The sequence below is a fragment of the Saccopteryx bilineata genome, chromosome 1 (genome assembly GCF_036850765.1).
Source record: "Saccopteryx bilineata isolate mSacBil1 chromosome 1, mSacBil1_pri_phased_curated, whole genome shotgun sequence".
In the NCBI taxonomy this organism is placed as follows: domain Eukaryota; kingdom Metazoa; phylum Chordata; class Mammalia; order Chiroptera; family Emballonuridae; genus Saccopteryx; species Saccopteryx bilineata.
The window spans coordinates 177,027,768-177,053,052 of record NC_089490.1 but is presented as its reverse complement, the minus strand read 5'-3'; the positions used below and the strand labels follow the sequence as shown (position 1 = coordinate 177,053,052).

The window sequence follows — 25,285 nt, the reverse complement described above, 5'->3', positions numbered from 1 at the left end:
TCCATTCTACATTAGATGTCTTCCTTCATCAGAATTCTATTACTAGACTCTTATCAGGTTACACTGGACTATTACAGTTGACTGTTCATTTTCATCTCTTCTTCACTAAGAAGCCCCTTAAGGCAGCCTTCTATTTCTTTATGCTCAGAACTCGTCATTGTATCTATCACATAATACACCCTTCATTCATGTTTGCTGAACAAATGAATTTTGAGTGACGCCAGCTAGGATTAACTTTACAGCAATCAGCTGGTCAAACAGATTTCAGTCTTAGTTCTAGCCTTTTCCAGTTTCTAGAAGCCACCTGTATTTTTGGGTCAGGGATCCCTCCTTTCATCTTTAAAAACAGAAATGTAGCATCTTGCCTTCTCTCTGACCTCTGTTCTTAGCCTGGCATTGTCTCTCTCTGATTCTAACTTTTCTGCCTCCATCGATAAGGTTCCTCATGATTAATTACATTGGGCTCACCAAGATGATCCAGGATAATTTCTCCATCTCAAAATATTTAACTTAATCTTATCTGCAATGTGCCTTTTGTTGTGTAAAAAAATGTATTCACAAATTCCAAGGATTGGGATAGTAACATATAGGGAGGGAATGGAATATTATTCAGCCTTCCATGCCTCCTCTTAAAAGTACTTTTGGGTTTTTTTTTTTCAGTGATAGACACAGAAACAGAGAGAGGGACAGACAGCAGACAGACAGGGAAAGAGATGAGAAGCATCAATTCTTCATTGCAGCACCTTAGTTGTTCATTGATTGCTTTTTCATATGTGCCTTGACTAGTAGACTCCAGTTGAGCCAGTGACCCTTTGCTCAAGCCAGCAACCTTGGGCTCAAGCCAGCGACCATGGGGTCATGTCTATGATCCCACGCTCAAGTGAGCAACCCCTCACTCAAGCTGCTAAGCCCATGCTCAAGCTGGATGAGCCCATGTTCAAGCCAATGACCATGGTCCTCTGCATCTCAAGCCAACGCTCTATCCACTGTGCCATCACCTGGTCAGGCTTGAAAGTTTTTCTGACCTTTTGAGTTAAAATTAGTTTTTCTTTCTCTGGATCCCACAATATCTCAAATGTGGGAATTTTTAGAACTACTTTGAAATTTGGGATTAATTTTTCTACCTTTATTGTTATTTTCTTGGTAGAAAAATTGTTTATTTCAACTGTGCAGTCAGACTGGCCTAAATCTGGACCTAGGACTTCCTTGATTTTCTCCTGTGTAAAGAACTATATTGCTAGGCAGATAAGAGAACAGAGAGAGAAACAGGATTCCTCATCCAGCCTCTGCTCTAACACCTACTAGTAAGAAACCACCAATTTCTCAGTTTCTTCATCTAGAACATAGAAATGATTACAATATTTACCACATACATTTCTTGTATTAATAACTGAACATACAGAAATTACTTAAACAGTAATTGACATATAATATTCACTCAGAACTGTTCATTATGATGATTTCCCACCTGTCAGATAATTATAAGAATGAAAGGGACAGTAGGTAACGCCACAGCACAAAGCAGGGCACAGAGTAGATTCTCAGTATACCACAGCTATTGATTTATTATCACCTGTATTAAACAAAACAGGTTGAAGAAGTCAAATAGAGTGAAGAAAGGTGGGAGTTTAGTGACGTGTACTCTACTTTATGCCAACAATCTGAAGTATTTCATACTCTCTTACTCTTAGGCTCAGTATGTTCAAGTGATTAAAAGATAGAAAAGATCAATAATACAGTGATTGATAGACTTCTTTGGTTTTAATGATGAAGTAGTAATAACTAGAGGCTTTTGAATATTACAGAATATTTTCAAGTATATTATCTCATGGGGCCTTGTTGTGACTTAATGTTAACTCCAAGCAGCATCTAGCAACCTAATGGCTATTTGATTATTTAGGTTTTTCTAGATTATTATCACCCTTGTCACATAATAGTCTGTATGTCCTTTATATCATAGGATATTCAAGTATTACTCATTTATTTCCAAGGCAAATTAAGCCTGAGCCATTCCACTCAAATGTTTACAGTAAATAGAATAGAAACTTGTAGAATCATCTTCCTCTCTCATAAATGAAGCAACAGCAAAGTCGTACAGCATCTCAGCTGTTTCAAGTTCCTCAAATAAGTTTTACTTTTGCAAAATGAGCCTCTAACTTCCTACATTCTGTGAGCTGTGCTATGATCAACATGACCGGCAGCCACGTTTGTTGTAATTTTTTAAATATGTGGAAAAAAAGCAAGATATCAACCATGTATTACCTTAACCAAGATGCCAAATTATCTAACTTGTTTCTCCAGGCAAGCAGCCCAACCACAGGGACAGCTCCCAGGAGCCAGTCAAGGTTGTCTGTCTGTCCATCCACTCAGGACATCTGCAGGTAAGTGCTCAGCATATGATTCTACTCAATATTTTTTAGACCAGTGTTTTGTATTCTTGTTTCACATTCTGAGACTGTGTGGCTCTTGCTTCTGCTTTATGTTGTCCATGGTTAATTTATACTGGCTTAATTTTTTTTTCTTTAGTGCATTTTCTTCATTTGCTCTTTATTTACCAACTCTGGTCCATGCTATCATTTTCATCATTCTCTCTCTCTGTTTCCCATGGCTTTCCTCTCCATTCCCACTCCCATCCTTTGCCTGCCACTTTGTTTAGATCTGCCATCTTGCATGACATGTCAGAAGATGCATTTGAGCAATGCACCCCTGTCATGGTGTTGAGCCCGGCTAGGAAGGAGTCTGGTAAGAAATCAGTAAAACAGAGGCCTAGGAGGAGGAGAAAGGCCTCTGAGAGATATGAGCATGCAGAAGAACAAGTAAAAGGGAGAAGAAATGATTTTCACCTGCAAATCTCCAGCCCCAGATGGAGTGAGCTTTGCACAGACTCTTCAGATTCATCTTCCCTAGATGACAGTCATTGGATTCAGGCAAAAAGGAGAGCCCAGGTGAAATTCCGACTGTCACGAAGAAGGAGAAATAACAATAAGTCATGTGGAAACTTGGATGGGTCTTCTGCCCCCAATGACAATGATCTGGTAAATTTGGGATCCAAAGGTGAACAGCAAGGAGAGCAGATTGAATGTGAGAGCTGCTCTTTAAATTTCTGCAGAGGAAATGGCCCATGGTACCAAGAGTGCGGTCCTTCGCTGCCTGGAGGACCCTATGAGATTCAGAGATCCTCAAGGAGCCGTGAAGAAAGTGAGAGCAAATACCAACACAGGGATCCACAGCTCTCGTATAGTCTCAGGCCAAATAAGACAAGCAAGAAACGATTTTCAAAAACAGATGCACGGGCTGCAGTACTGGCAGCACCAGAAGGCGGGGAGTCTGTGCACAACGCAGGGTTCCAGGTGAATAACTCTGCCACCTGCCGTCATGGGCCCGGTAATTTAACAGTGTGCAGGTCAGTCCCTATAGTAAAGGCTTGATGCCATGCAAATGTATTTCTTCCCGCTGTGAGTTAGGTGTGTTTGACCCCTTCCCTTAAAGCATAACATTTATTTATGCTGTTATTTGGTTGGTTACAAGCTGACAAAATGAAAAAAGGTGAGTCTGAGAAAAACAATAGAATTAGATTTCCCCTTTTCCTTTTTTTTTAATTGAGTAATGGTTTATTCTAGTAAAGGGACTGACAAACCAGTTGAGTCTTGTAGACCATTCTAGTTAAGATGAGACGAGTGGAGGAAACCTCAGTGAGGATGTATGAAACCTTAGACTCTTCAATGCAAAATCAAGGTGTGGGGTTTATAAGGTCAGAAAAATCTCCTCTCCACTTGGTGCTAATTTGTTCTCTAGTTGGTTAACTCAGTAGGGTGATTTAAGACTGAAAGGACACAGAAACAGGTCGTAGACACATCAGTGGGGGTGCTGGAACCTTCCTGGAAGGAGCCTGCATTAACTTGAGTGATAATCGTGTACTAAAAGGTCTCAACATGCAGATATTTCATAGCTTTCAAACTTTTTTCTTGCACTTTTTGCCCAGCTGTACACATTTCTATGCTGTTATTCACAAAGGAGATAATTTTAAACACAACATATTGTTCAACTTTCATATTGAACCCAATTATTTAAGTGTATGCTTTGGGCTTGCTTATTTGCAAATGGAAGTTACTTTTAAAACAATGTATGTGTGTTTCATGTGAATCATGTGACCCCAGAGAATACAGCCTTATTTTTATTCAGGGCAGGACATGGGGGAAATTTAATTCTGGATGTAAATTATAGTAGAATGGTTTGTTTCTCGGAAAGTTTTTTGGTTTTTTTTTTGTATTTTTTCTGAAGTTGGAAACGGGGAGGCAGTCAGACAGACTCCCGCATGCGCCCAACCAGGATCCACCCAGCATGCCCACCAGGGGGCGATGCTCTGCCCATCTGGGGCGTCAGTCTGTTGCAACCAGAGCCATTCTAGCGCCTGAGGCAGAGGCCACAGAGCCATCCTCAGCACCCGGGCCAACTTTTTGCTCCAATGGAGCCTTGGCTGTGGGAAGGGGAGAGAGAGACAGAGAGGAAGGAGAGGGGGAGGGATGGAGAAGCAGATGGGTACTTCTCCTGTGTGCCCTGAATGGGAATCGAACCCAGAACTCCTGCACGCCAGGCTGATGCTCTATCACTGAGCCAACCGGCCAGGGCCACTCTGAAGTTTTATAAGCTAGTCATTCATAAAATGTTCATTTACTAATTCAAGCATCTATTATGCATCAGGTTTTATTCTAGGCTTGAAAACATCATAATGCATGAGATGTACATAGTCTCTGACCTCTTAGCTTGCAGTTGGATGAGGATTTCCAACATAACTATTTCATCGTTATATATATTTATGATTGTGATAAAGGGTTACATAACAAGGAAGCTTTCCTTATTTTGGGAGATCAAGAGGAGAACTCTCTTAAGGAAGTCACAGCTAACTGACTCCAGCATGCGCACGACCGGGATCCACCCGGCACGCCCACCAGGGGGCGATGCTCTGCCCATCTGGGGTGTCGCTCCAGGATTGATCAAGGATGACAGGATTGATCAAGGAGAGAAGCAGGAAGGACCATCCAGGAAGAGTGCCACCCCATAAAGCCAGGGTGAGGGAAGGAATTTTGCAAACCAAGGAACTGAAAGCAGGCTGCTGTGGCCAGGGTGTGGTGAGTGAAAGGGGAGGGCGACAGAGATGAGAACCGGGACATGGAGAGGGCCAAATAAACATGCTAAGTGATTTAAAGAGAAGTGACATCATTTGATTTATATATTGAGGTGAGTTTCTTGTAATCTCTTGAATATGATTTAAGTGTGGCTTGGCTAAAAGGCTGGGTGATAGAATGAAACACTATTTCTGATCTAAGAACTCCCCACTTGCAACCAGCTGTTGTCATTCCCCAAATCTACTTCCAACATAATTTAATGAAAGACAGTCAAAGAAGCTGGTTGTTGGCTTAATGGTATAGTAGTTGGGGGGAAAAGTAATGTTTGCAATTAAAGCCCTAGTGGCTAGTTCTTGTAACTTAAAAGCTCTGCACTGGAGAAACATTTTCAAAGACAGATATTTCCCTTAGACTTCTATTAGTGAAAGTGAGATCGATGGGCCTATAGTTATTATTTCTTGCTGTGAGTTATCATCAAAATATACCCATTAAGCAAACACTGAGGACAGCCTATTGTGCTAGATAGATGCCTAGGATGAAAAGTAACGGAAGACTTGACTCTTCTCTAAACTGTACTATTCTTTATTAGGAGAAATTGAACACATACTGAAAAGATAGAAGCTCAAGGCATATGGGGTTAATTTAAAAGAGGAATACTGCAAAAATTTGTAGACAGGAAAAGTGCTGAGAGCTGGAACAATCTGGGAACCCCTGAAAAGGGGGATTATTGGGACTGAAAAAAGTAGAGTTTAGATTGGCTGAGATGCATGGATGGCATCCCAGGCACTCTATGCAGGGAAATTACTGTGACCAGAGCAGAATGCAGGAATGTCACTGTGTGCTTAAGAATTTTGTGTGAACCTAACCAGGCAGTGGCACAGTGGATGGAGCGTCGAACTGGGACGTGGAGGATCCAGGTTTGAGGCCCCAAAATTGCCAGCTTCAGCGCAGGCTCATCTGGTTTGAGCAGGGCTCACCAGCTTGAGCCCAAGGTTGCTGGCTTGAGAAAGGAGTCACTCAGTCTGTTGTGGCCCCCTCCAATCAAGGCACATATGAGAGGACAGTCAAAGAACAACTAAGGTGCTGCGACAAAGAATTGATGCTTCTCATCTCTCTCCCTTCCTATCTGTTTCTTTCTCTGTGTCTCTGTCTCTGTCACTGCACAAAAAAGAATTTTGTGTGAATTTGAGTGACTAGATTGGAAGATTTGCATAGAATGATAGCAAATAAATTGCTTAAAGGGATATTATGAGTAAAACATGCATCTCCTTCCAAGGAGTTCAATTATCTTCTGTACATCCTTGTCTCCAAACTTCCTCAATGAGCCTTTTGGTGTTGAAGAGGCTGCCTTGAAAGTTGAGGACAGATTAAGGGGTTGTGCTCCCTTTAGCCCGTCTTCAACCAGAGATGTGTTATAATTATCTCTCTTATATAATAGGGTTCTACACACTATCCTTTTAAGAAAAAAGAAGATTCCACTTCAAAAAATAATGCAAAATAGCCCTTGCTAAATACAATAGGCTCGATGAAGAACAACATATATAGAGTAGTCACAGTATTTTTAAGGTGTATTGGGAAAGGAACCTAGATTTAGGAGAATTAGTTGGGATGTGGTAGAAGTCTTCTACTTTGAAATGACTAAGATTAGGATGATACAGGGTAATGACAAGGGGAACATCAGCATACTGCCATTCCACCAGGTAATTGGAAACAATCTTAGTACTTGGAATTGGTGACAGCCTAAGACGAAGGAATCAATAATGACTCCAACCTTGGAATTTGGGAGACAGTAAATTCTGATGTTACTGACGAAGGCAGAAGAGGTCAGAAGCAAGTTGGTTTGGGAAAGAGCTGATAGGTTTAACTAAGGCAGGCTATTTGTTGTCACAGTGACATTCAAGGGTCACCTGTCCAGCAGATAATATGAGACATGTCACCAAAACATAGGAGAGCAGTCAGGGTTAGGTCTGTGTACTTTTTTCAAGCATTTGTGAACTATACACAGACTAACACTAAACAATTGCTTATTTGCAATTGTTGTTAACATAATGCACTAGCATAGGGAAATAGTACAAAGACATTAAAAATGAAAATATAATTATGGTCAGAGAGGACATATAGATTCTCAGGGAAGTGACTAGGATGCTAGGAAAGTGATAAAATCTTTAAATGAGATCATACATACAGGGTAAAAGCCCCTAGGTGGACACAAGCTGAGCAGCAGGGCCTCCTATGAAGAGGGAAAGGGCCCGTGAGAGAAGCAGCAGCAGTTGCCTTGAACTTGCACACCTGCTTCTTTAGAAATGCACAGGCAGGACGGGTCTCAGCCACAACCACAAAGCAGAAGCTTCTAAGCCCTTCCTCCTCTGTTCCTAGGATGTAGTCCCCACATGGGTATTCTGTGCTGTTTCCCACCTCAACAAAGCCTTATTCGTAGTTTCTCTTAGCCAATTATAATGTACAAGACATTTAATCACCATGATTTACCCCCAAAGTTGGGTAGTGGGAAAAGCTTGGCCTTCTTTTATAGAAAAATTTACATTTAGAATAACATGAATTAGATCATGTTAGAAGATAGCACATATTCAACTTAGCTTTTGAATGACTAGATTTAGGGAAAATGAATTTTTCTAAGGGAGTCATTCCTACTGCTTGAAACTTTTCAACAGCCTTTTAATTGCCCTCAACTGCAAGTTCAGAAATCTTTAATATGATTTATAAGTTTCTGCATGATCTCTCTATCAGATCTGCTCCCCCAGCTTCAATACCCATCATTAACGATGACCTATTCATGCTTCTCTGTCTTCAGTTCCCTGAAAGTAGCCAGGCCTGTCTCTTTTAAGGCCTACGATGCCTACCCATTTTCTCCTCTGTCCTTCACCAGACTAACTCCTAGTCATTCTTTCTTGATTTTTTTTTTCATTTTTCTGAAGCTGAAAACAGGGAGAGACAGTCAGACAGACTCCCGCATGCACCCAACCGGGATCCACCCGGCACACCCACCATGGGGCGACGCTCTGCCCACCAGGGGGCGATGCTCTGCCCATCCTGGGCATTGCCATGTTGTGACCAGAGCCACTCTAGCGCCTGAGGCAGAGGCCACAGAGCCATCCCCAGTGCCTGGGCCATCTTTGCTCCAATGGAGCTTCGGCTGCGGGAGGGGAAGAGAGAGACAGAGAGGAAAGCGCGGCGGAGGGGTGGAGAAGCAAATGGGCGCTTCTCCTGTGTGCCCTGGCCGGGAATTGAACCCGGGTCCTCCACACGCTAGGCCGACACTCTACCGCTGAGCCAACCGGCCAGGGCCATTCTTTCTTGATTTAAATGTCATTTCTTCTGGGATGCCTTCACGATTCCCTAGCCAATACTCAGGTCACCTGGGAGTCAATTCCATAGCATAATTTTAAATTGCTAACACATGGGAATGGGGCTTGAGTGGCTGGGTGAAAAATGTGAAGGGGTTAAACAAAGAAAAAACTCACAGACACAGGTAACAGTATTGGGATTACAAGAAGAAAAGGTGGGGGGGGTGGAAGTCGGGAAAGGGGGTAAATAGTGATGGAAGGAGACCTGCCTTGGGGTAGTGAACACACAATACAATATGCAGATGATGTGTTATAGAGTTGTACACCTGAAACCTATATAATTTTATTAACCAATGCCCCCCCAATAAATTCAATAAAATTAAAAAAAATAAAATTAATTACTAACATGTAGATATTTTTGTGATCAACGGTATCATATTTGTTCATTGGAGTATTCACAGTGCCTGGAAGATAACACACATTCAACTTAGCTTTTGAATGACTAGATTTAGGGAAAATGAATTTTTCTAAGGGAGTCATTCCTACTGTGTGATATAATAGCACTAAATGGAGGTTACCTGATGTTCTTTGGAGCAAATGTGTATAGAATACTCTACACCAGCAGTTCTCAAACATTCATGAATATCACTCGACTACAGGGCTTGTAATCAAGATCGCCAGAAGTACCACCAGAGTTTCTGATTCCCTTACTTTGGGGTTAGGCCCATGTATTTGCATTTCTGGAATGTTCTGAAGTGATACAGATGTTGTTGACCTAGGGAATACATTTATAGATCCTCTGTTTTATGCTACAAATTCTCTTTTGGCTTTAAGTGGGAAGAGAAAAGAGAGAAGGTCATTGAAAGGTTGAGTTTGGGAAACATAATTATAGTTTTCTATCATAGTCTATTGAATGCTGATACAACACATAGTTTGATTTTTTTTTTCTGTATTTCACACTATCATACCAGGATAGTGTGGGCCATCCCACTAAAACCATAGACTGACAATGTCTCAACTTTACCAGGAACTCAGATGTCATGGTTTGGGTGCTGTTTCCCTTCAGACCCACTTCCTTATCTCAACTACCCCCATTTCTTTCATTGACTCAACAAATCCTCTGAATTTTCAGTTTTAACAATTGTCTTCTGCATTGAATATACCCAGTCTCTAATTTCTATCATTTCTTCCTCCAGAGATTGCTTTTGATCTGTGGTGCCTTCTGTCTCATTGTCAATGTCCCATTTTGGTCCTACTCTCCACATCCACCCCTCAGCTGGCTACCTGCTTTGAGCAGTACTCTTATACAAGGTTAAAATTGACTGAAATTTAATTCAAATGTGCTTAAGCAAGATAGGCATGTGTGAGCCAGAGAAATAGAAAATCCAGGTCTACAAATGGCTTTAGGGACTCCAGAGACTGAAACAATGTGGTCTCTCACTCTCTCTCTTCTTTTCTGTGTGTTCTCGTTTTTCCCCAACTATAGATAAACTTCCTCTACACAGCAGAGGGAAGAGACAGTGTTGCCAGAGATAGCTTCAGGCTTACATTTTACCAGCAGTGACCTAACAGAAAAAAGAAATGTTCTCTACTAGTAGTTGTTCATAAAACCTCAGCCTGCCTTGGGTCACATCCTTGAGATAATCACAGTCACAAGGTCATGAGGCATAATGCTTGAGGCAAGTCCCTGGGTGGGAAAGTTGGATTTAAAATGTAGTTGTTGGAAACCAATGACTCTAGAACTGTATGAATTGGGGAAAGGACATTTCAACAACAAAAATAGCAGCACAGGGATCAGAAAATGTGAAAAAAGAATTATGAGCAAAATATATACAGTAGCACTCACCACCATCAAACTCATTTCTTTGCCTCCTAAAAGCCTTTATACTTCTATCCAAATGTCCAACATAGGTACACTATCCTTATTTTTATCCTTTTCCATAAAGCTTTTCCAAAGTTTTCTGGTTCATAGTGATCTTTTTTTCTTGGAATTCCCATAATAATCTTTGTAGTAAATATCATGTATTTAGTATTCAGTTTTCCTGTAACAGTTTCATGTGTTCTCTTTTTCCTATAAAATAAGCTCCTTGAAGGTAGGAGTATGTCTTCCACAGTGATCAGAAAAATTCTGGCTTTTAAGAATTTCTCCAACAGAACTTTTGAGATGACTTTGTAATCAGTGAATGCTAAGAGTAAACACTTGCCAAAACTATGCGCATGATAATGGAAATTGGGTGTTTCAGGGAAAAACAAATAGGGAATAATGAAATAACATCCATAGTTTTTAAAAAAGAAGAAGAGCCCAGTAGCCCTAGCTGGGTAGCTAATTTGGTTAGAACATCATCCAGATATGCCAAGGTTATGGCTTCAATATGTGATCAGGGCACATATAAGAAGCAATCAGTAAGCCCTGGCCAGTCACACAGTGGACAGAGCATGTACCAGAGCGCCATGGTCACCAGTTTGATCCCAAGGTCACTGGCTGGCCCAGTGGATTGATGGGTGCACAACTTAGTAGACCAATGAGTTATTGCTTCTCTCTCTCTCTCTCTCTCTCTCTTAAATCAATAAATAAAATTTAAAAATAAATAAATAAAAGAAGAAGAGTCCAAAGTAAATAATAACTCCTGATAACGTTCAAGTTCTAGCTTGGGTTGGATGGCGAGTTTAAAGGTATATTTTATTATTTCTTATAGCCTTCATTAGGTATATTCTCATTTCTTCATTAATAAAAATTTTTGAAGAAAAATTGAATGAGAAAATGGTAAAAATAATATGTATTTTGACTTGTGTAATTCTTGTAAGTTGCAGGTACTTTAAAGTAGGTATGAGAAAATGAAGAGAAAATTTCTAAAACTCCAAAAGTTCATAACAGAAGACTCCTTTTTAAGATCAATGGGATTGTGCTTTGTGAGAAAGCAGTAGCATCTGTAAAATTGATTTAGGTAATTTTTGAATAATAGGCTTGAGCTCCTAAGAAAATCTTGCTTAAAATGGATGCTTTTTATCATTGTCATTATATCTATGTGCTCATTCATTTAACACATTGAACAGTTATTTCTTGGGAATTTACTCTGTATGAAGGCAATGTTCTAGAAGCTGGAAATATAGTGGAAAGCACAGTAATGGTCCCATCCCTCATGAATCTATATTCCGGTTGGTAAGAAAAATAATTAAACAGGCAAATGTAAAAAATATCCATGAATGAAGTTGAAGGAACCACTGCATTTAGTAGTACAAAGCAGGGAGAATCCCAAAGAAGAAGTAAGAGTAAGTTGAGCAAAAGAAGAGACAGTCTATTCCAGGACAAGGATATGGCAACATGTGACCACCAGAAATGAGTGAGACATGGTATAGAAGGATTCCAGGATGGCCCAGCAGGAGGAGGGCAAAGGTAGACAGTCACAGAGTTCTTTATAGTTAGGAGTTTGGATGGTGTTCTAATGACAAGGGGAAATTTCTGTAGACTTGCAAGCAAAAGAATGACACTGCCACTTTTGTGTTTTGGAAGATTACTCGAGCTTGGAAAGTGCTTTTGGAAAATAGATTGGAAGGTGCAAGCCTGAAGTGATAGGCAACCAATTAGAAAGTCATCACTGTGTCCTGGGGAACAGGTGATGGTGGCTGTCAGAAGAAAATGAAATAGACAGGGTTTAAAAGAATTTTGAAAGTAAATCAAAAGGGACTTAATAATAAATTACATATGTATATGATCTCAAGTTTCTGCATTAGAAAACTATAGATTATTATATCATTTAGTATTGAGAGAATGGACACACTAAGAGACATTTAAAAGCAAATTGAGTTCCATTTTAGACTGATAGTTTGTGATGCATGGCAAATATCTACATAGCCAAAATATTTTGGAGACAAGTATACATAAAGATCTAGACTTCACAAAATATATCTCAACTTTACATGGCAATAAGGAAGTCTTGAGCATGTAAGTGATGACTGTCAAACTCTCTCATGGAAAAGTTGCAAACTTAGAAAATGAAGGCAAGAAGAACCCTGTTGTAAAGCAACATTTAATGGCCCCAAAAGAGAAAAAGAAACCAACAGATAGAGGAAACAGAGTGGATAAAGATCAGATGAAAACCCAAGAGTGTGTAAAGGACAGAGAAAATGTAATAGATGGAGGAAAGATGAACTAGGGGGTCTTTTTGGTTTGTTTTTCCAGTTTAAGAGACCATTGAGCTTAGAGAAAGCAAGAGAGAGAACAATTGAAGGTGCAGGAAACCGAGAGGATGTTCATGTATTAAGTTCCCACTGAGTAGTTAAGAAAGGATGGGAGTCAAACTCAAAGTAGAAAGCTTGCCATGCCAAGAAAGATAGGTATGCCTTTCTTTGCAATAGAAGTAAAGAGGATATGATCAATATGGGTAAATGTGGATCTACAGTTTATTAGAGCTGCTTTCTGATGGCTTTGTAGAAAGGGGGCTGGTTGCAGGGTCAAACATGTGATGAAATTAGAATTTCAAATAAACAACAAATATTTTTATTAGGACATATTCATACTGAAAAAAATATTTGTTGTTTATCTGAAATTCAAATGTAATTGGGCATCCTGTATTTTTTACTAAGTCTGGCAATGCTAAGCATAATAAGATAGAAAAACATTATTGAAAGTTTTATTGAGGTTCATAACTATTTATGTGGCCAAAGACTGCAGGAAGTATAATTTACCTCCATCGCACATCATTTATTTTTTTTATTTTATTTATTCATTTTTAGAGAAGAGAGAGGGAGGGAGAGAGAGAGACAGAGAGAGAGAAGGGGGGAGGAGCTGGAAGCATCAACTCCCACATGTGCCTTGACCAGGCAAGCCCAGGGTTTCGAACTGGCGACTTCAGCATTCCCAGGTCGACACTTTATCCACTGTGCCACCACAGGTCAGGCTATCGCACATCATTTAAATGCAGATACAACCAAGGAAGGCAACTGAACACGGAACTATGGGAGTGACATCATGAGACATCTAAAGTTTACATTTAGCATAGTTTTATATCTCCCCAGATAAACTTGAAATTTAAAAACTAAGAAAATATGCTGTTCAAATAAGATTTTTAAAGTAGAATAACATTTCAGTGAGTAGTGTTTTTTTTATTCAATATTTTAGAGAAAGAAAACATACCTCTCTCTACCTTAACATTTCAGGCAGTTATCATAGCCACTGGGAAGAGTGGATTCAGAGTCACAAATCACATGGTTCACTTTCTCATCTGCTCTTTGAAGACCTTTGGGACATCCACACACACACACATTATCTACCTGTTCTTTGTACATATCATTCCTGGGACTTCCTCTTTCCTTTCGTAGACTCTAATTATGAGAACAGTCCTTCCAATATTTAATCAGCCTGTGTTCTTGTATTTTCTACCTGCTAGCCCTAGATTTCTATTTACTCAGTAATAGTTTTCTTTTTTACTTTTGTTACACATTCTGTTACTTATTTCTTTTTCCATACAAAAATGATACTGGTATTCAATTATATGATGTTCTATTTTAAAAGTCCATTCCATGAGTAAAAAATAAGCTGTTCAAAGTCCTCAATATTCAGGTGAGAAAGGTCTTCCTAAGGGACCTGTGAGAAACTTCATTTGCAAGAGGTAACAAATTCTCAAGAAAGTTCTCAAATTTATTCTCTTCCTTATGCCTTTGCCATTCTGAGTCTCATAGGAATTAATAACAAACTTTCTCCTGTTCATTTTAATAACAGCTGAGTTGGTAGGAAATATAGGATTGAACACTTTTAGTAACCTGCCAGAAAAGAGTTACTTGAGATTACCCAAGAAAAAAACACCAAGTCTCACTTTCAACTACTGCTTTCTCTCTGTGCAAAGTGGTCACATTTTCACAAAGTAAAATGTTTCTATCTTCATTTATATGGTCAAAAAAAAGAAAAGAAAAGTGGATGTGCATTATAACTGTATGTAATACTAGTATGATATAAAGTTTTAAAACTATTTCTTTCCTTGAAGTGAATAATTTTCTTATTGCAGTCCTCAGTAAAAATTTAGATATATACCATGTGCCTTTATTTTATGTAGTCAAGTTTCTCCAACGAAGAAAAGAAAAATCATTTATAACAACACATTGAAATGTTATAAACATTTATTGTGATTTCACACAGTCTATTAGTATTTATCTCAGTAATTTCTATTTTGACACTGATATATGTATGCATGAAACTTATGAGAGAAATAACTTGAAAAGATTGTAGAAATGCCATTATTTAATATATTTTCATATATATCTTTCAAAGACATGCCTTGTTCTTGGCAGGTTTTTGTTTTTCTATAATTGTTCTCAATTTTGGAAGATAATCTTTTTAGAAATGGAATGACAGTGTCATCAATAATACTGATTGTCTTGACTGGTAAATTATCTTACATGACCAAAACCAAATGGATTTGATTAATTACTTTCAAATTTGGCAAAGTAGGTCACTCTTATTTTTGGAAATAGCATGTCTTTTACAGGCCAATTATTTAACAACTTGTCTTTTAGAAAAAAAAATAGACTTTTTTCTGTTTATAAAACTATCTTACCATAGATTTGAGTATCAGTCAGAAAATTTACAATCTCAGAAAATTTCAAGCAAAGTACAAAGAAGCATGATGCTCCTTCAGACATTTAAGTTAGTATTTGCAGGTTATAAAGCTGTTTAGACTGTGCTGTTTTTATCTCTTTTTTTTTGTTAATTTCTAAGTTTGTTATGCCCAATTATACCAAAGTGCAAAATACTAAATAAAAAATATCAATTAGAGTTTACTTCTTAATTTAAAAACATTATGTTTTGAACTTTAAAAAAAATAACAATACAGGGTAGGCAAAAGTAAGTTTATAGGTTTGAGTTCACAAAACAAGTTTTTTCTTGTATTATTAATTATTAATTATTGTTTTCTGTACAAATAACAATCAACCTACTTTTGCCCACTCCCATATGTTTTTAGGATTACAGTTATTTTGAACAACGTGCTTTCTTTAATGACCTTCCATCTGTTTGGAAATATGGAATTTCTTCTTTCTCTCACAAGAAAAGAGAAAGGAAACCAGAAACACCCTCTCTCTTCTCTCACTCAAACAAATTCATTTTAAACCATTATGTATATATTAAATTCAGGCCTGTTATATATTTATGTAAATAGAAAATGAACACTGTGTATTTTTAAATGATAAATATTGAGTACAGTGCTTGCTGCTTCCAAATTATGATTTATATCTGAGGCTTTATTTATAGCTTGAACATTTCCTCCATTCCTAATTACCATTTAGGTTCTTATCTTTCTTTTAACCGTTGCACAGTAGCTATACATTCATTTCAAATCTTCTACAATTGTCCTCAGACAGAGGTAAATTTAAACACCAGTGTCTGATTTGGTTCAGAAATTTAAATACCCCTGGGACAGCCTTGGTGGGTTGGCTTTTGTTCATAGTGCTCTGACTGTCTGAGACTCAGCACAATGTTATCTTTTCTAGCTCTGTCAGATGCAAGGAGGACTTCCGGAGCCCTTTAGCTCCCCTTTATTCACTGCCAGGCCCCGGCAGGACTGAAGATGCCATAGTCCAGGAATTCCTGTGTTTGGGAAGCTTCTGGGAGATAGATTTTACTTTAGACATCACGCTGAATATTTCCTATGTTCCCTTGCGGTTATCTAGCAAGTGCCTAATCAAAACCACTCTGTTTTCTGTCTCCCTTGCATGACTCTGTCCTTATTTGGCCCTTCTGAGCCTCACCTTAAAAAATTCTGGCGTCTTTATTTATTTTACAGGCTCTTTGACCTAAGCTAGCTTACAACTCTTTGGTTTAAGGTGTTCACAACCCAATGAAGATGTTTTGCCACACTGTAATATAGAAATGATGAAAAATTAAAAGAACAGTAAAGAAATAAAAATAACTAGAATGAAATAGAAGTCATAGACACTATCAAAATGCTCCATGCATCAGAGGAGCCCTGGTTCCAGTCAGCATTCCAAAGCCTCATCTCTGTACCAGTTAGACTAGCAAGGGTCAGAGAGATTACTACCCCACCTAGTGGTTCTCAGTCTGGGCTGCATGGTAGACTCACCTGAGACATTAGAAATATATGTGCTGCCAGGACCTCATTGATATCCTTCAGAAGTGATGTCTCAGCATGGGTACATTTTTTGTGTCCAGATGATTTTAATGAGCACCCAGGGCTGAGAATCACTGATTTTGGTCCAATGTCAAGTGGACCAGTTGAAGCCAGGATGATATATATATATATCACAGGAACCATGTTTGGGGTCGGACGTCCACTTGTCAGCACTTGTACAGCCTGGACACACTAGAATGGAGCCCAATGGTGAGCAACAACTTTTGAGATTATTTAAGAATGATTCACAAACTTGACAACTCTACTGGTAGAAATAGAAGATAGTTGCTTTTAACAGCTTTTATCTTGGATTAAACTTCAAATTTCCCATCTAATTGCAGTTCCCTTCTAAATGACACTATAGTTAAAAACAAACAAACAAAACCTAAATCCATGGCTCTCAAAGTATAGTGCCTGCACCAGTAGCATCACAATTGCCTGGGGACTTGTTAAACCTACATTGTTGGACCCTAACCAGGACCTATTGATTTAGAAACACTCCGAGTGGCACTCAGCCATCCGAGTTGTAACTAGCCCTCTATGTGTGTCTGATGCACGCTTAAGTCTGAAAACCATGAAACTAGAGACTACAGATAAAAAAACAGAGTTGTAATAAAGAGTGTTCATGGTGCAGTGGGCTAAATAGATAGTAAAAATATACCCTATATACATACATATATGTATATGTGTATATATGTATTTACAGTTGACCTTCCATATCCATGGGTTCTGAATCTGATGATTCAACCAACCATGGATCAAAATATTTAAAAAAAATGTTTTGTTTCTGCTATGCACTATGTAGTTAGGCCTACCATGGTTGGGTCTGTACTGAATATGTACCAACTTTTTTTCTTGTTGTTCCCTAAACAATACAGTAAAACAGCTATATGCATCACATTTACATTCAATTAAGTATTATAAGTAATGTAGAAATGGTTTAAAATCTAGGAGTGGATTGTATAGATTATATGCAAATACTACTCCGTTTTACTTAAGGGGCTTGAGCATCCATGGATTTTGGTATCCATTGGGGATTCTGGAACTAATTCCCTGAAGATACTGAGGGACAACTATATATGTACATATACATACATATATATACACACACATGCATATGTATGTATTTATGAGGTGGGGCAAAAGTAGGTTAACAGTTGTGAGTACACAAAACAGTTTATTCTTGTATTATTATTTATTTATTTATTATTGTATTCTTTTCTATACAAACAACTCATCCTACTTTTGCCCACCCTGCTTATGCTGGTATAAATAGAAGGCCAAATATGGGGTGGACTGACTCCATAAAGGAGGCCATAGGCATGAGTCTACAGGAGCTGAGCAGGGCTGTAGAGGACAGGACACTGTGGACATCACTCGAACGTAGAGTTTCCAGGAGTTGGTGCCAACTCTACAGCATGCAGTACACACACATGATATGTGTATATATATATGTGGGTATTGCATAGACGTGTGTGCACTCATACTCCAAAAATGATCTACTTCTTACTTATTTTGCATCATGTTAGTGCAACACCATACTTGAGGTTTGTACTATAGCACTCGCACTTTTTAGTTTCATAGTTTGTGCATGAAAATAAAAGGTCTTTCATTTACTCTAAATTGAAGTCACATTTAAAAAAATTTTATTGTTTCTATTTTGAAGTAAGACAGCTGCTTCAGAGACATAACAGAAAGGCAAAGATATCAGGGAAGAGCTAAATGTAATGATTGCACCTGGCATACATAATTATTTAAATTCATTCATATTAGGTGTGGAGGAAAAATGATATCAATTCATCATTTAGATTATTTCATAATTTTAAAAAGTCTGCCCAAGAAAGAGAAAGCTCAAAAGATGATGAAAATGTAAGTACACAAGTGAAGGTGAGACTTTGAGAAAGATTCAATGGATGGCGAACAGAATTGAGAAAGTTGACACCTGCACAAATCCAGCCAGTTTAAATACTAATAATGGAGCTGAAGAGCGAGCCCCCTTGCAGCTAGTAGGAAGTTGGGTAAATTGGATTCCGCTTCTAAGAAACTGAAGCAGAACCTCATATACCTAATGGAGTGTCTGAATACACATACTTCCATAGATCATAGATCATAGATCAGTTACGGTAGACCATACCTGACCCAAAATAGCAAGGTTTAAATACTTAAATTCAGATAATACAAGTCATTCCTAATATTGGTATTTGTGGGTGGGGTGAAGATGGGGGACAAAAAATTTATACTTTTCTGTGTTTCCAACGAATAAGTTGATATTTTGGGTATAGAATGGAGACTCTTATGTATAGGGTTAATACCTTCACAGTTTATATTGCTATTAAAATATAAATGCTTGCTATATGGAAATCCTTTGGTTATGCTGTAACCTAAAATGGTGTCTCCTGAAGCTGGGCAGGAGGGGGACAGGAAAGCAGTTTCCAGTGACTGACAATAAAAACAAGGCACTTTTAGGCCCTGGCTGGTTGGCTCAGTGGTAGAGCATCAGCCTGGCGTGCAGGAGTCCTGGGTTCGATTCCCAGCCAGGGCACACAGAAGCACCCATCTGCTTCTCCACCCCTCCCCCTCTCCTGCCTCTCTGTCTCTCTCTTCCCCTCCCGCAGCCAAGGCTTCATTGGAGCAAAGTTAGCCCGGGTGCTGAGGATGGCTCTCTGGCCTCTGCCCCAGGTGCTAGAATGGCTCTGGTTGCAACAGAGCAACGCCCCAGATGGGTAGAGCATCGCCCCCTGGTGGGCATGCTGCGTGGATCCCGGTCAGGTGCATGCGGGAGTCTGTCTGACTGCCTCCCTGTTTCCAACTTCAGGAAAAAACAAAAACAAAAAACAAGGCACTTTTTCTACATTGTTCAGGTATATAAATATAATATTTATAAATTTGTTAACTTACCAGAAAATAAGGTAAAAGAAAGTGAAGTAGAATTGGAAATGTATTCTTAAATCTCTTTATTTTTAGTTTATTTTAGTATTTCTTTTAGTGATTATTAGAGTAGTAGTGGTTATTGTAAAGAAAAGTTGAAATAGAGAAAACCACTTTAAACTTAATTATTCAGATTTTTATATATTTTCTTTAACTGTTCTTATACATATAATTTTAATAGGATTATATTTTATCTTGAGTTATGTCTCTCAATGACAAGATACAAAGTTCTACGCTTAGTTTTGGAAGAATGAAACCTGTCAGAAAAAATAATCTTAGAAATTTTTGTCTAAATAGAAATTCTGTTCTCTCAGGATTCTGAATAAAATATAATTTTATTTTTATAAGGTATTTTAACTTAGTTCCCAAAAATTGTACTTTCTGTCATATGATAGAGAAACAAATGATTGGAAAAAACAAATGGTAAAAGAATCGTTCTGAATATACTTACACACGAAAATATAAATTAGAAAGAGGAAGTAAGGAACCACATTATTAATTATGTGTTTATAGTAGAACTATATATTTGATATATAATTATTTCTTTTTTTGCAAGAGACAGACACACACACAGACACACAGGGACAGACAGACCAGAAGGAGAAAGATGAGAAGCATCAACTCATAGTTGAAGTACCTTAGTTGTTCATTGATTGCTTTCTCATATGTGCCTTGACTGGGGGGCTCCAGCCAAGCCAGTGACACCTTGATCAAGCCAGAGACCTTAGGCTAAAGCCAGTGACCTTTGGGCTCAAGCCAGCGACCATGGGGTCATGTCTATGATCCCACACTCAAGTCAGCAACCCCGTGCTCAAGCTGGTGAGCCCTCACTCAAGCCTGCGACCACGAGGTTTCAAACCTGGGTCCTCAGCATTCCAGGTTGACACTGTATCCACTGTGCCACTGCCTGGTCAGGCTAATTATTTCTTGAAACAGTTTTTATTGGTAATTCAATCACTGTTTGGAAAAATATTTTTCAAATATGATTATTCACTGAAATATCTCAAATTCAAGATAGTAACATCTGTGAGAAAGTGCAAAATTACTTTCTTCTACTTTTCAAAATGACTGTTTCCATACAGTGTGACAAAGTTAAAAATTAAATTATGAAGACTATGGTTTACAAATGATCCCTGTGGTGACAAACAAATGCTCAGAAGCCCTGTAAATAGATTAATCATGAGCTGTCTTGAGGAGCTACAGTCAGTGTAATTTGTCTTTTACTCCCATTCTCCCACTGCTCATCCCCTTCCTTGCCCCAAACTGATGCCTGAGTTCTACCAACTTTACTACTATAGTCTCTCATTCTCTTTTTCCATTCTCAAGACTATTACACTACTTCTTGTTCTTATTCCCATTGACTTTAACTATTAAAACATTCTTTTCTTTTTCTTTCTAATGTATGAGGTGATATACCTAGATTAATTTTTTTTAATAATCGTACATTCTTACTCAAATTTTTTAGTAAGTTCCCACCCCAACTAAATACAGTTAAAACTTTTCATGTGTACCTCTGTGTGTGTGTGTGAGTGTGAGTGTGTATGTGTGCATGTTGGCAATGGATGAAGGAAATGTATTTGAGGCTCTCCACAATATTACTTTATTTTTCAGCATGACATCCCACACAAACTTTTCCATTCCTTTCCACATATTTGACTCAATTACCTGGTTTGTTCTACTTCTAAGAAGTCACTGAAAATATCTTCTATATGTGGAGTGTTATATCAATTTCTATCTCCATCTTCCAAATTTCCTCCCAGGATCAAATTTTATTTCACAAACTACATCTTCAATTAGGCTTAACCAGCACCTGACCCCAAATCTATATTTTATCTTTATTTCCCTTGCGTATAACAGCACTGGAAAAGATAGGCATCACACTGTAACCTGGATTCTAGCTAGTTGTACAACTGTCCAATATATAAACTATCAGAGTATAAGCTCTGTGGAGGGCACAAAGACTGAGACTTACCTGTCCTTTCATTCATCACAGCACCTTGCACAACCTCGCACAGAGTCCATATGCACCAAATTATTTCTTAAGAAATGATTAAGTAAATAATGAATAAATAAGTGAATGAATGAATAAAGACTGACCATTCTGCACTCAGAATGGCTGGAACTACCTTAAACATCAATATTTTGCCAAGACACTTACTTGCCTGTGTAGAAGAATTCATATGCAGAAGCCTATTTCTAATTCATTCAATGTATTCTTGGTTATCTGGAAGTAAATTACTCTGGCAGTTATCCCTGGAACTTGAGACTTCCTTTGATGTAATGCTCAGCCAGATAAGATTAATGAATGGATGAGAAAACAGAAGGAAGTCATGGTTGAGAATGAGGTTATGAGGATTCAAACACATAGCAATCATAAAGAAAGAGCTATCAAATGATCAGTTTGAATTAAAAGTCTCTGCCATATGCAGAAATAAAAAATACTAAAAAAATAATAATGATAATTTTTCTAACAGGTCTGGTATTATGGATGTATCAAAGCCCTACTCTGCATCTGACCAAATATATTTATTTATATCAACACAGAAAGCAAATGAGTGTGTATTATTGGTCCTTTTGTTTTTCCTTTTTACCACTTGCAGGCAATAAAATTGAATCTAATAATTTTAAGAATAACTACATAGAAATATCTCTTAGTTTGTCAATATTACAAATAAACCCTAAAAGATCTCAAAGCTTACTATAAAATGCATGTTTTCAATGTATGAGAATATAGAGAAAATCATTATACAAGGACATTCACTCAGTGGTTATTATCTATTTACACATCTATATGTCACCAACATTGTAAGGTGAAATCTGAAAAGTTAAATACCATTGGGGAGCATCAGTTCCTTTTCCCACAAGTAGCCTGTTCTCTGAGCTCACCATCAAAATATGACTAGGGTGGCAATGATGGTTAACAGGAGAGGACTTATCCCAAAGGGAACAGTCCATATTTTGATCTCTTCTGACTTGGAGGATTTGGACAGTTGGAGCTGACCCTAAGACTACAGAGGAAGATCTATTCTGTTGTTGGGTACTTGGGGCTGGGGTCCTTAGGGTAACACATGCCAACATGCAGGGGGAAAATATCTAATGTATTCCATGAACTCATGGAGACTTCAGAAGGTCTTCAAAGGGAGCCTAGCCCATTGTGAAACTGAATCACTAGGCTGGATGATAACAGAGGAGTCCATGTGAGAAGCCTCAATCCCAATTAGGATTTAAACTTTTGTTATCAATAGAATTGAAGCATAACCAGAGGTGATGAGGGCCACAAGAGGAGCAATTCAAATAGAATCTTCCCAATCCATAGCAGCTCACACCACCACAATGCCTTTGAACTCAAATCAGACTCGGCCTCCTCGGCTTCTGTTATTGGCACAGCAAGGTGATCATTTTCCTCTCCACTGTTTTCCATCAGTGTGATATCTAGTGGGAAGAAAATGCAGCTGATTAGTTGTGACTTTGGATCCGCTCCAGGATCAAATTAGGAGCCAGGGACTTTGCTGTGCCATTGTCTTTGTTGTTGATCATTCCCTCCAGCCCTGTGCAGATGGTCTGAGGTTTTGACCCAGTCAGTGGTGACAAATTAGGGCATGAAATTAAACTCAGGAAGTCATGCTCTGTAGCAGGGTTTTTTGAGTTGAATATATTCCTTTGAGGAAAGAAAACACTTAACAAAATCACGTGTGTGTGAAAAGCTGTCACTCATCCGTAGGTGTTAAGAAGATTGTAGATTCAGAATGCCCAGTCTTATAATTGCAAAAAAAGTATCAGCTGTCTATAAAATATTTTAATTCGTATGTCACAACTGTACTTTTAATTAGAGTTTACAAGATAGTTTTAATCTCAGGCTAAATGATAGCTTAGAATGCTTATTCTCATTTCTCTAAAGAAAAATCTTAAAACTCTGATTTATAATTTTTTTATTATTAATCCAAAAACGTATGCTGATTCCATGTCAATTAGAGTTGCTGGGAATAGCTGTTAGGAAGAACGCTGTTATTAAATACTGTCCATCTTCTTCTCTGCTTATTAAATAAGTCACTTCTCCTTTTTATAACAGATCAGTGTGCTTGACTTCCTCAGTGCTCAGAGTGGGTATAAAGTTGTTATAGCTCAGTTTAGTTCCTCAAATGCTATTTAAAGAGCTCATGGTATGTGCAAGGATCAGACATTTATCGCTTTCATTATAAGTTAATTTTCCTAAAACATAAACAAAACTGATAGTTGGTAACTACTTCTGAGAAGTGCTACATCATCTCACTAAACTCTCTTTTGGTTTGGGCTCTGCACATATTCAAATAATACTACATCATTCCCAGCGATTTATGGTCTAGTAAGCTGCCACCTTTGCCCTGACTTTTTAACACTCTCATCATATAAATTGTACTTAGTATCATTCTGTTCTTCTCATACAATGTATGGCATACATAGATCCTGCCCCCAAAATTAGTAACTAGAAATTTATTCAGCTCATAATAGCAGGACTTAGATAGATGGAACAATTAACAAACAATAAAGATTAGAACTGTATGGAATAAGATTTAAGAGTAATGTAACCTCAAGAATGGGGGGAGCGCCTGACCTGTGGTGGCGCAGTGGATAAAGCATCAACCTGGAACACTGAGGTCACCAGTTTGAAACACTGGGTTTGCCCTGTCAAGGCACATATGGTGGGAGTTGATGCTTCCTGCTCCTCCCCGCTTCCCTCTCTCGCCTCTCTAAAATGATTCAAGTCTTAAAAAAAATAAAAAATAAAAAAAATGGAGGAGCATTGTATACAAAGAAGCTCTAGAAAGAAGCTATTGCATTAATGCTATGGGTCTTAGGATAGCTTACATTTAGATGAGGTGCTATCAAGAGAGGGAGATATTACTGATATGAGATTATATTTGAGGAAATTCTCAAAGGTAGACATTTCCAGAATGCAATAGGCTAAGGAAATTACCATCAGAGCATTACTTTTAAAAAATCCTATTTAACCTTTATTGACAATTAACTTACTCTTTATAAACAGTCCTATGAAATACACACTGCTATTTTCCTATTTAATTGATGAAGAACTTGAAACTACAAGATTTAAGTATTTAACAGACATACATATGAAGAACTATGATTCCAATGTTGATTGTTTACAACCACACCAGCGATTTCCCAACATTTGCCACATCATGACACACACAATATGATAATATTTGTGAGGAGTTTTAAACTGCCCTCTAGGCTAAGAAGAATCCAGATCTGTTTGTGGCAAAACCCATAGCTTAGCAGATGATAAATTTTACCATGCCACTATGCCCCTAGGTTAGTGATTAATACAGTAGAACAATCAAGGTAAATCCTAATTATGGAAGGTCATATGAAAATCAGGTAATTTGGATTCAGTGATTGATGATAGAGTTTTAAAGAGTGGCTGGATCATCAGAGGATCTGAACAGCTGTATGTTTTTAAAAAGGCTTGGAAGGAGCAAAGCCTTAAAGATAGTTTACCTCCCTGTTGACAATTCAAGACCACTAGAGAGATGATAATGAGGATGAAAAGGAGGAAGATACGAAAAACACTGAAGGAGAAAAATATTGCCGTAGTGATGACAATTTGAATATATCATCTCAGGTACAAGGAAGGTCCAAAGATAAAGGCAAGCCAAGAGAATTGGCTATGAAATGGCATCTTTGGGTTGAAAAGCTACTTTGGAGATGATGAGATATAAGAAATAGTAACCCTGCCGTTAGACTTAGAGAACTGGCTGAAGTTTCTTGCTGTTGGAGAGGCTGAGGTTGGTTTTGGAGATGATGTTTCAAA

General features: G+C 38.2%; 1 protein-coding gene across 2 annotated transcripts in view; it reads left to right on the top strand.

The window, feature by feature from the left end:
* Positions 1-25,285, top strand: part of MARCHF1 (membrane associated ring-CH-type finger 1) — a 459,926-nt gene that overhangs the window by 370,141 nt on the left and 64,500 nt on the right. Inside the window, exons 4-5 of one of the 2 annotated variants that reach the window (XM_066280125.1) lie at positions 2,302-2,381; positions 2,657-3,403. In XM_066280125.1, the coding sequence (XP_066136222.1) occupies positions 2,302-2,381; positions 2,657-3,403 (827 nt within the window). The remainder of the gene's footprint in view (positions 1-2,301; positions 2,382-2,656; positions 3,404-25,285) is intronic. The other variant, XM_066280136.1, reaches the window with a different exon arrangement.